At 40.0% G+C, this 12,456-nt stretch overlaps 2 protein-coding genes across 2 annotated transcripts; both read left to right on the plus strand.

The window, feature by feature from the left end:
• Positions 1 to 10,484: 10,484 nt before the first annotated feature.
• LOC147948453 (uncharacterized) lies at positions 10,485 to 11,408 on the plus strand. The gene has a single exon (XM_087466929.1). The coding sequence runs from the start codon at positions 10,485 to 10,487 to the stop codon at positions 11,406 to 11,408; it is 924 nt and encodes a 307-aa protein (XP_087323055.1).
• A 28-nt stretch (positions 11,409 to 11,436) lies between these two features.
• LOC109126530 (uncharacterized) lies at positions 11,437 to 12,456 on the plus strand. Its single transcript, XM_019230183.2, has one exon. It carries the CDS (start codon positions 11,437 to 11,439, stop codon positions 12,454 to 12,456), a length of 1,020 nt encoding a protein of 339 aa, XP_019085728.2.

Below are 12,456 nucleotides of genomic sequence, written 5' to 3' on the forward strand. Positions count from 1 at the left end.
TTCAAGGGTACAACTGTTGAGTATCTTCTTCAAAGGGTGTGACTGGAAGTATCAGTTAGCTTTGGATGCTGCAAGTCATGGGAACTTCAAGACAAGATTTCCAGAAGATGCTGAAGTTTTGATTGAGAATTTGGCTTCTAGCAATAGCACTAAAAGACCTGATGCTGAAAGAAAGAGACTGCATGGAGAGTTTGATTCAAACCAGCTAGCTTCTATTAATGTTAAGCTCGATTCAGTACACAATCTTCTTATGGGTAAGAATTCAGTCCAATTTGCTGCTGAAGTTGAGACATTTGAGCCAGAGCTAGAGAATACAGAGGCGAATGTCAACTATGTGTATGGAGCTGGGTATCAGGGACAGAGATTCAGTAATCAGCAAGGCAACATACCTTACAATGGTGACCAGAAGCATCAACAGAACAATGGATATACAAGAACCTATGGGAATTCATCTTATCAGTCTCCACCTCCTAAGACTTCTTCTGAGAGTATAATGGAGGCCATGCTTGAGCAGATTCTTCAGGGACAAGAGAATTTGACAGTGGCATTCAATGGAAAGATTGACAATGTCTACACTGAGCTGAATGGGAAGATAGAAGCATTGAACATTCATGTCAAGAAATTAGAGAATCAAGTTATTCAGACTGCTGGGTCTGTTAAACGACAAGAGGGGTATCTTCCTGCGAGAACTGAGTCAAACCACAAGCATGCCTGCAATGCCATATCAGTGAGAGAAGAAGATGATGGTGAAATTGCTTCTGCAGAACAGGGTGAAAAATCGACAAATCTGTCGAACCCAGATGATGGTGTCGATCGACACCAACTGGGTGTCGGTCGACACTCATCCCAGACAAACCCATAACCTGCAAAATTTCAGGTTCCAGCAGTTGAGAGGGTGTACCAACCTAAGGTTCCTTTTCCTAAGCCTAGGAGTTCTAAGTAGGAGCTTGAGGAAGCTAGATGCAAGGCTATGATGGACAAGGTGATGATTGAGATGCCTTTGATTGATGCAATAAAGCTTTCACCACCCCTTAGGCGCTATGTCAAGAGAATGGTATCAAATTGTTTGAGCCCTGAGGAAGGAGCACTGCTTACTAAGGATGTCAGTGCAATTCTGTTAAACCAGCGTCCACAGAGGAAGAAGGAAAAGAAGCAGGAGGTAGTTGTCTCTAAGGAAGTGAGTGCAATCATTCAATGTAGGACTGCAGAGAAGTTACCAGATCCTGGAAGCTTTGTACTTGATTGCTCTATCTCCACAGGAAGGTTTGCTCACTCACTATGTGATCTTGGCTCTAGCATCAACTTGATGCCACGTTCGGTTGCTGTGAGACTTGGGATGACAGAATTCAAGCCAACTCAGATTTTTCTCAACCTAGCTGATCGATCTCAAAGAATTCCTGAAGGTGTTTTAGAGGATATTCCAATTAAGGTTGGCAACTTCATGATTCCCACTGACTTTGTGGTGCTGAAATATGATACAGAGCCCAAAGATCCTCTCATCTTAGGAAGATCTTTCTTGGCTACAGCTGGTGCCATTATTGATGTGCAGAAGGGACACATAGCACTGAATGTAGATGGATTGAGTATGAATTTTGAGATGGATAAGTTGAGGAGGGCTCCTACTATTGATGGATAGACTTTTTCTGTTGAGAAAGGTTCTGCAACACGAGCAACAGGCTCAGTGTCGATCGACACACCATCAGCATCGGTCGACACCCCTCCACGACCGAGACAAAACTTGTCCAAAGTTGATGCTCAAATTCAGAAACTTGTTCCCAAACAGAAGAGTCACCACTCCACACTCCAAAGTCCTCAGGTAAGGCAAAGGTACACATCTTCTTCACCTAATCATCCTCAAATCATTAACAAGAATTTCAAAGGTACAAAGACTGTTATACAGTTAACCAAGCCACGAGATTATCGTAGAGCGCTTGCTTCTTCTGTTGATGATTTTGCAGGGCTTAAAAGAAGCAAACCCATTCCTAAATCCCGCCCTGGTCCTGTTCCTCACATCCTTGGCAGACCTCATGCACCTAAAGCTTATACACCACCTTGGATGAAGAGGACCTCAATGCCACGTTCTGATCTACCGGATGCCTGAGCTCAAGCCAAGTCAAGCTAATGACTGAAAACAAGCGCTTAGTGGGAGGCAACCCACTGGTAGGATTTTCTTTTTCTTTTGCTTTTCATTTATTTTTATTTTATTTTTCTTTTGCCAATCTTAGGCTTGATAACACTGGAGAAAGTGTTGTTTAAGTCTGGGGAAGGTTAGTTACTAACTACGTTTTAGTTTTTGAGTTTCAGTTGTGTCAGTCAAAACCATAAAGTTTGAGTCAAATTTTTCAAAATTTTTCTTCTTATCTTTGGGAATTATGATCTTGATTAAAGATTTCTCTTATTTGGCTAGCACTCTAATGATTATTTGTTTATGCTTGATCTCAGAACTGAAGCTTAGAAAGACTATGAGCCTTATCAACAATCCTGAAAGCCCTTATTCAATGGATATCTGATTGATCTAACGTTGTCTCAACTTTTATCAGGATTTTAACTGGACTTAATCTCTTACTTTGGAGTTGGAAATCAGTGGACTATACTTCTTCTTCGGGCCATATAAGACAATGCAATTTTTCAAAGTATGTCTCCCCTCTCTCTTCCCTTCAGTGCTTTAAAAAAAAGAGAGAAAGAAAAAAAAAAGGGAACAAAAGATGAGATGATTTTGATCAGTTTAGAGAGGTAGGTAAATTACCTGTGACTTCATTATTCTACTCTTGAGTCAAATGATCACACAAAGCTTGGAAGCGAGGGGTAGGTAAATTACCGATGACCCTGGTATTCGCTTACACCTTTGATTAAGAAAAGAGAGAAAAAATTTGGAAGTGAGAAAAGGGAGAGGAAAGGATATGTAAGAAGAATGTCTTGGCCTGAATAGAATCCATATGCCACTGATGAATACACCCAAGGTAAGAACTCACCGGTACTTGATTTAATTTATGTAATGAGATGACAATGGAGATTTCAGAAATTCCAAAGGATTGTGGGATTTGAGTAAGGAATATTGATGTTTATCATGGTTAAGTATAAGAAGTAAGTTCTTGAGTCAGGTAAATGAAGAGTGCAAATAAGAATAATCATGCAGTTGAGTGAGTTCCCAGTTTTCAAACCTCTTTCACAGGTCTAAGCTTATGTTTTGCTTGAGGGCAAGCAAAGGCTAAGTCTGGGGGAGTTGATATATCATGGTTTTTCTGGTTTTTAACCATGATATAAAGAGTCTTTTAGTGTCTTTTGATTTGTTTTCTAGGATGTTTTTGAGTCCTTACAGGTTTTATAGGATTTTGGCATGAAATGAGCGAAATGGAGCAATTTGGATCGTTTTGGAGCATTTAATCAAAGAAGTCAATTTGGAGTCTGATCATCTGACCAGTGTCGATCGACACTGAAGGAGCATCGATCGACACCCAGTCCAAACCGACGAGAGAGCCAAAATTGGAAGTTTTACAATTTAGCCCAAAGTCTTCCATATTTGCAACACAAGTCCCTGACGTGGTTTAGGACATCTAAATAGTATTTTTAGGTTTTACAAACCCTTAAGTTATTTTCTAGCAAGTTTTAGTTTCTGCAACTCTATGAGATTTTGAGAGCTTCTGGGAGAGAGAGATCTGAACTGTTTTTTTTTTTTTTTTTTTCAACCAAACTATATTAAAATTAAAAGAGAACTCCATGATTGGTTGCCCAAACAGGAGGATACGAGTTTACAAAGGTAGAAACTGAAGGTAGGGTTCGTGAAGATCGAGCGAGGCAATCGGCCCTGACATTGTCATCGCGAGGAATCCTGGAGAGGGAGAAGGAGGGAAAGGAACTTCGAAGCAATGAGAAATCCTCCAGCAGATTAGAGAAAGCCGGCCAGTCTTCCGGTGCCTGCACCATCGCCGTTAGCTCCACACTATCCGTCTCAAAAACCTGACAATCGACTCCAGCCACCAGTAAAGACTCCATAGCCCAGATCAACGCTTGTAGTTCTGCATGTAGAGGAGAAGGACTCCGACGATGACTCCGTGCTCCCAACAGGATTGTTGTAAGCTCTCCACTGCAGCACCACCAGCCCAAACCCTGGTAGGGGTCTGTACTTTTCCAAGAACCATCCACTTGGCATCGGGGAGAGGATCCCCTATCCTCCGTAAAAGACGGGGAGAGGATCCCCTATCCTCCACTTGGTATGAACTGTTTTATAGAGAATAAATCATAAACTCCCTCTTTACTCTTTTAATTTCAATTGCTTATTATTCAGAATTATGTTTTGTTCTTCATTGAATATGTCTGAGTAGTTTGCTTGTAAGGTTCAGGGTTTTCACAGAGATTTTATAAATTGTTAGATCTGATTATTTATGATTCATTATCTTTCTAGATCTTCATCTTAGGTTGTTCTTCATATTAATTCTTGATTGATCACCTAGAATTAATAACCTAGGAAAATAAATTGATATAAGAATATAATTGATTTTCCTGATAAAACCTTTTGATGAGCAAAATCATTTCCTGCAAAGAGATTTGATTTAATAATTTTGTAAACTATCTAAACCTGTTTTTAAAGCTGATTTTTAACCTAGAATTTTACAAAGAGATTTGGATTTTCTGGTTTTGAATTTAGATAATATTTGCAGTGAGAACTGATTTATTTTACAGAAGTGTTTAGAGTTCTAGATCTGTTCTTAAATGCTTGAATCCTAATTTATTTTTTGATTTAATAATTTGTAATTTCCTGAGAAATTCCCTAGGCCTAGCTTTTTGATATTCTGAATTTACAACAGCATTTATTTATTACTTTGCATTGCTATTTCAATTTTAATTTAATTTGTTTAGCATAATTTAAAAACTCTATAATTAATTGTGTAGTCTTGAGTCCTTGTGGAATTCGACCTCTAAGTACTGCAGTGATCTCTTAATTTGAGAGAGTAGCTCTAGGGTAAATTTGAGCATATCATCGATTAAGTTCTGGTCAGATAAGTGGTTAATAGACAGGCCTTTGATGGAGTTAGTGACAATGGACTTACCTGCTGAGAGTATGGTGCTCAGAGCTAATGATCTTTGGAAGAACGGGGTGGGTTGGTTAATGGACCAAATCACACCTTATGTTGACGAGAATATCACTTTGCATTTGAGGGCTGTGGTGCTTGATATTGTTACTGGTGCAAAGGATTGGTTATCGTGGACTAATACCCCTGATGGTGTGTTTACGGTGAGCTCTGCATATTCGTCCCTAACTCAAGATAGTTTACCGCGACAGAACTTGGTTTCACTGTTTCATAGGTGTTGGCAAGTAACTGGTCCGGAGCGGATTCATGTGTTCCTCTGGCAAGTTATGAACCAGATCATTATGACTAATGTGGAGCAGTGTCGCCGACACTTATGTGATTCAGGGCTCTGCCAAGTATGCAAGAGTGGGGTTGAGACAATAATTCATATTTTACGAGATTGTCCTGCAATGGCGGGTGTCTGGCATCGGTTGGTACCTGCTAGGAGGTGTAGAGAATTCTTCTCTATGACTTTACTTGAATGGTTGTATAGCAACTTGGGGGACAATGCTCTGTTGAGTGAGAGTATATGGTCTACATTGTTTGCAGTCTCTGTCTGGTGGGGTTGGAAGTGGAGGTGTGGTAACATGTTTGAAGTGAATAGGAAATGCCGGGATCGGGTGCAGTTTCTCCGAGACTTGGCGAAATAATTTTATATGGTCCACAAGCAGGCTGCAGTTTCTCAACAGAGTCGAGGACCGAAGGTAGAGAGGGTGATTCAGTGGATAAAGCCTCGTGAGGGATGGATGCGGTTGAATACGGATGGGGCGTCAAGAGGTAATCTGGGTTGAGCAACAGCGGGGGTGTGATCCGAGACAATGCAGGTGGCTGGGTTCGAGGCTTCATTTTAAATATTGGTATCTGTTCAGCCCCGCTAGCTGAACTATGGGGCGTATACTATGGTATTTTGATTGCTTGGGAGTGTCGGGTATCCCAGGTGGAGTTAGAAGTGGATTCTGATACTGTGGTCGGTTTTCTAAAGACAGAGATCGGTGAGTCGCATCCGCTGTCGTTCCTGGTACATTTGTGTCCTGGTTTTCTTTCAAGGGACTGGATAGTCCGTATCTCACACATGTATAGGAAAACTAACCTTTTTGCTAACAGGTTAACTAACTATGCGTTTTCTCAACCGTTAGGTTTCATATGTTTGATGTTGTGCCGTATTGTGTTCGTCCTATTTCGTTGGAGGATGCTTGTGGAACTACGTTCCTAAGACAACTCCGGTTGTAGTTCCTTTTCTCGTTTTTTAGTTGAATAAATCCTTCCCTTTTCCGACCAAAAACAAAAGCAAAAAATCATCATTAAAAAAACTTAAAAAAATAAAACAAGAAATCATATAACGTGTATAATCTTATTTTCTAAAAGTAGTTATCATTGTCGGTCAAAATTACAGTTACTTCTTCGTTGTGAAAATTTTAAAATATATTATGTTACTAGATTATGACCCGCGATGCACTGCGAGGTATGTTTTTATAAAATTTTATTTTTGTTAATGTACTATTTTAATACTAATTTTGCTAATATACCGTTTTGTTAATTATAGTGATTTAGTATATAATCCGTGGTATACCGCACAACAGTTTTTGTTGAATACAATCTTAATTAAATCAGTTTGATTTGACATATTTTATATTGGTGTTGTTAAAATAGTAAAATGAGGATTTAAACCATATTGAAATATTATATTACTATAAGTTTATTTTTTAGTATTATCAGTTCAATCATGTAATGTCATATAACCCGTTATGTAATATAACTCGTTTATGTTACTTAAAAATTTTAATATGTTGAAATATTCAATTTAAAACTTTTTATTAAGTTTAGATATATCAGTTATAAATTATAAACTTCTTAAAATTTTATTTTTTATTATATACGGAAAATTTACTATATATGTATGTTAAACACACACTTTTTGTGAAATTATATTAATTATAAATAATAAATTCAAATATTTTAGGAAACTATATTAGTGATTACATATAAGAGATCTCAATCTTTAACAAATATGCTAATTCTTAAAGTTAGAGATTTATACAATGTGTGGAGCATTGGAGAGCACAGGTATCAGTTTTTATAGAAATAAATAATTAACTCTTTTTATAATTGGTTATAACAATGGATACTTAAATTTTGTATCTATTTTGGATATGGGTATAACCCACAAATAATTAAATTCGATTCAAAATATTCCAGTATTTTAGGAAACTATATTAACTATAAATGATATATTCCTATATTTTATGAAATTATATTTATTATAAATGATAAATTCAAATATTTTAGGAAACTATATTATTGATTACATATAAGAGATCTCAATCTTTAACAAATATGCTAATTATTAAAGTTAGAGATTTATACAATGTGTGGAGCATTGGGGAGCACACTTAAGAAAATTAGAAAAAAAAAAAAAAAAAAAAAACAGAATTCCATAAACTGCCCCTATTATAAAGACAAAAAAAAAAAACAGTTTAGACACAAAAAAAAATCTAAAAAATATTATCAGTAATTGAACGTCCAGAAACAAATGTTGATTGTGTTTCTGAAACCAAACGAGGCAATAAGAGCTTCAGACGAAAACACAATACTTTTGAAATAATCTTATAGCTCACATTACAAAGGCTTATAGGTCTAAACTCCGCCATTCGCTGAGGACGATCCACTTTAGGTATAAGACAAATATTAGTCTCATTTAAAAGCGGATCAAAGCTGCCAGTACAAAAAAAACTCTTTAACCTAAAACACTAAATCCCCTTTGAGAGAAGGCCAGAACCGTTGAAAAAACAGGGCTGTCAGGACCTGGGGTTTTCTCCGGATACATAGCAAAGAAAGCTTGTCTGACTTTCCTTTCCGAGATATCCCGAGTAAGATCTCTGTTTATACTTGCCGTGATAATCGGATCGATTGCTTGAAGTATCTCTGAAATACCTCCACCATCGGATTTCTTAAACAGATCCTCTAAATATGTTGTAGCAATATGTTCCATACCCAAAGCTGATTCATCCCAAACGTTATTGGCTCCAAATAAACAAATAATCCTATTGCGTACCCGCCTTTGTTTAGTAGATGCATGAAAATAGGTAGTGTTTTTATCCCCAAACCTTAACCAAAATTTTCTGCTCTTTTGTTGTCAATAAATCTCCTCATCACGATATGCCTCTTTCAATTTCCTCTCAATTCCCCGAATTTCTTCCTGTGAAGTCGAAGCATCCATCTTCGCATCATGCAGAGCAGTCTTCAACGAAGAAATAATTGATGGGCCAGTACTGACATTATTTTTCCTCCACCAGGAAATCGAATTCCCGCAATTCCTTACTTTATCGACAAAACCCGGAATCCAAAAATTCCGTGTCCGATTCTATCCTGACTCAACCGCACCAACTAATCCCTCCTTACCCAACCACCGCTTATCAAACCGAAATTGCCTCTGCCTTCTCTGGACCGCCGTCAAACAAGTTGCTTAAATGGGACAATGATCAGAACCGATCATCTCCAAATAATTGACTTTCGAGTTTGGGAAGAGAACATGCCAGTCCTCGTTACCTAAAGCCCGATCAAGTCGACAGAGAATCACTTGGTTATTACACCGATTCCCTCTCCAGGATAATTGATCCCCATAACATGGAAATTCAAGCATCCCACAATTCCTAATCATTGAGGTGAAAGGCTTAAAGGAAGAAGCTGACCGCAAGGCACCACCCTGCTTCTCATGGTTTCCAACTAATTCATTAAAATCTCCAATAATAAACCAATGATCAATACAAAATGATCCAATATCCGTTAATTTATCCCACACTTTTCCGCGATGTTGGGGAACCGGATCACCATAAATAAAAGACAAATATACCAATTGTTGGCCGAAGAAGGCTTTTTATCAATTATACGGTAATTATGAAATAGAACAGAAAGATTTATTTCATCCTTATAAAATAAAACCAAACCACCACTAGTCCCTCGGGGTTCAACAGTAATCAATTTATTATAACCAAACTTAGTTTGAAATTTTTGTAAATAAGAAAAACATTTTTTTGTCTCTGATAAAAAGAAAATATCTGGTCGATGCTTCCTCCACAAATCACCCAAATAATTCTCTGTCAGATCAACCCCAATGCCCTGACAGTTCCAACTTAGAATCTTCACGCTTGAGCTGGTGGTTTCGGGAGAGCCCCCATCCCCTTCTTAATTGGTCTTATTCCAATGCCAGCAGGTTTGCCGTCCACAGCCTTGTTCCCTTGTTTCCCCGTCCCATTCTGTTTGTTACCTTCACCTTTCAGGTCCTCCGTGTTGGGGATAATATCACCCGAACCCAAATCTCCCAAACCCGCACTCCCCTGCTCAATCGCGATCTCACCTTCTTCTGGAAGATTACCATACGAGACGTCATCCTCCTCAAGTAGATCATCATTAGCTTCATCAAACTCCGAACCAACCAAATCCTGATTAGTCCCATGAGGAGGAGAACTCTCCATAGCTGTTCCCTGTTGAGCAATACCCTGATAAATCACGTCAGAACCATCACCAAGGACCTCTTGTGACTGATTATCTTTGAGACCACTCTTAGCCTTATATAATGGTTTCGGCCAAACTTTCCATTTCCCCTTACGGTTAAGAGGGAATGAATTAGCCTGTCCCATATAACCTCCCGGACCCCTCTGAACCTCCCGCTTATCTCCTGAATCCCTTGCAACTGCACTATACGTCCGTTTCTGTTCCCGGCCTGAGCCATGGTGACGGACCTGATGGTAAGAACCCGAACTACCCGCCCCAATGGTGAACTCATATGCTTGGAAGTCCAAGGCTCTCTTGACAACCTTTCTAGGCTTCTCCCAGCCACCATCATTGTGAAAAAACCCTTGATTCCCAATCGCTTGTTGTCGCTGAATACCTCTCTTATCAGGTTGATGCTCAAACACCTGATTCCCAACAGCCTTAATCAGCTCTGGGCAACCTTTCTCGTCATGTGTAAGACGAGAACAATTTTCACAATAACCTGATAGTTTCTCATACTCGAGAGTCACCACCACTTCATCTCTAGATTAAAACAGCACCAACAGCTTGAAAACAATAGGATTGAAGCCATTGACAGTAACACAAACACTACCGGATTCTTCATCACTATCCGACGTCTTTAATGGATAGGGTGATGAAAAGTCAATATTTCAGGAACAAACATCCTCTTATGGCAAAAAAACCAAATAAACCGTCATTTGCTTGGAGAAGTATTTATTCAACCAAGGGGTTGGTGGAGCAGGGAGCGCGATGGGCGGTAGGCTCCGGTAGTTCCATTTCGGTTTGGCATGTGGGTTCCGAGTTTAATGGTTAATCATTTAATTAACCCAGATACAAAGGATTGGCATCTGCCTACCCTTGAGGAGTTTTTTTGATCTGGTGGATATACAACTTATTCGGAGTATGCCGGTAAGTAGAACTTATCAACCGGATAGACTAATATGGCATTTTACTAAGGCCGGGAAATATTCCGTCAAATCAGGATATCGGTTGGCCCGAGAATTAATCACGGATGTAGAGTATGGGCCGACGTGTATGGCTTTACGGGCTCAGTCGTGGAAACTAGATGTACCCTCGAAGATCCAACACTTTTTTTGGCAGATTGGATCGGGTACTCTTCCAGTGTTAGAACGTCTTGCGCATCGGGGTGTTCGTTGTGATACCGTCTGTAAGCGATCTGCTTCTGTAGTGGAAACTATAAACCATGTGCTCTTTGAGTGTCCTCGGTCTCGATGTATTTGGGAGCTGTCCCCTATTCTGATGGATCCGGAGGGTTTTCCATATACATCGATTTATGCGAATTTAGATTTCATATTTTGGCGGGCGTCTTCACAATCCGGGGCTTCGGATATAGGCATTCATCTACCTTGGATTATCTGGTCAATTTGGGAAGATAGGAATACAAATGTTTTCCAGGGTATCGAGCTAGAACCAATTGATATTTTGAATCAAGCGGCTACTGATAAATTATTGTGGGAGGAGGCCAAGTATTACTCAGTGAGATACCTGGATCCTCCGCCTTTATTGGAGGACAGCGGTTCCTCTCCCCGATGTCAAGTTGATGGTTCTTGGAAAGGTACGGATCCATTTCAGGGCCTGGGTTGGTGGTGTTGCAGTGGAGAGGTTTCAACGCTTCTGTTGGGAGCACGGAGTCACCGACGGGGCATCTCCCCTTTACATGCAGAATTACAAGCGCTGATTTGGCCTACGGAGGCTCCGGTAGTTCCATTTCGGTTTGGCATGTGGGTTCCGAGTTTAATGGTTAATCATTTAATTAACCCAGATACAAAGGATTGGCATCTGCCTACCCTTGAGGAGTTTTTTTGATCTGGTGGATATACAACTTATTCGGAGTATGCCGGTAAGTAGAACTTATCAACCGGATAGACTAATATGGCATTTTACTAAGGCTGGGAAATATTCCGTCAAATCAGGATATCGGTTGGCCCGAGAATTAATCACGGATGTAGAGTATGGGCCGACGTGTATGGCTTTACGGGCTCAGTCGTGGAAACTAGATGTACCCTCGAAGATCCAACACTTTTTTTGGCAGATTGGATCGAGTACTCTTCCAGTGTTAGAACGTCTTGCGCATCGGGGTGTTCGTTGTGATACCGTCTGTAAGCGATCTGCTTCTGTAGTGGAAACTATAAACCATGTGCTCTTTGAGTGTCCTCGGTCTCGATGTATTTGGGAGATGTCCCCTATTCTGATGGATCCGGAGGGTTTTCCATATACATCGATTTATGCGAATTTAGATTTCATATTTTGGCGGGCGTCTTCACAATCCGGGGCTTCGGATATAGGCATTCATCTACCTTGGATTATCTGGTCAATTTGGGAAGATAGGAATACAAATGTTTTCCAGGGTATCGAGCTAGAACCAATTGATATTTTGAATCAAGCGGCTACTGATAAATTATTGTGGGAGGAGGCCAAGTATTACTCAGTGAGATACCTGGATCCTCCGCCTTTATTGGAGGACAGCGGTTCCTCTCCCCGATGTCAAGTTGATGATTCTTGGAAAGGTACGGATCCATTTCAGGGCCTGGGTTGGTGGTGTTGCAGTGGAGAGGTTTCAACGCTTCTGTTGGGAGCACGGAGTCACCGACGGGGCATCTCCCCTTTACATGCAGAATTACAAGCGCTGATTTGGCCTATGGAGTCTTTACTGGTGGCTGGAGTCGACTATCAGGCTTTTGAGACGGATAGTGTAAAGCTAGTTGCGATGGTGCAGACACCGGATGATTGGCCTGCCTTTTCTAATCTGCTGGCGGATCTCTCTTTGCTTCGAACTTCCTATCCCTCCTTCACCCTCACCAGGATCCCACGAGACGCCAACTTTAGGGCTGATTGTCTTGCTCGATCTTCATGA

This window comes from Camelina sativa, chromosome 2 (genome assembly GCF_030686135.1).
Source record: "Camelina sativa cultivar CO46 ecotype springtype chromosome 2, ASM3068613v1".
Taxonomy (NCBI): domain Eukaryota; kingdom Viridiplantae; phylum Streptophyta; class Magnoliopsida; order Brassicales; family Brassicaceae; genus Camelina; species Camelina sativa.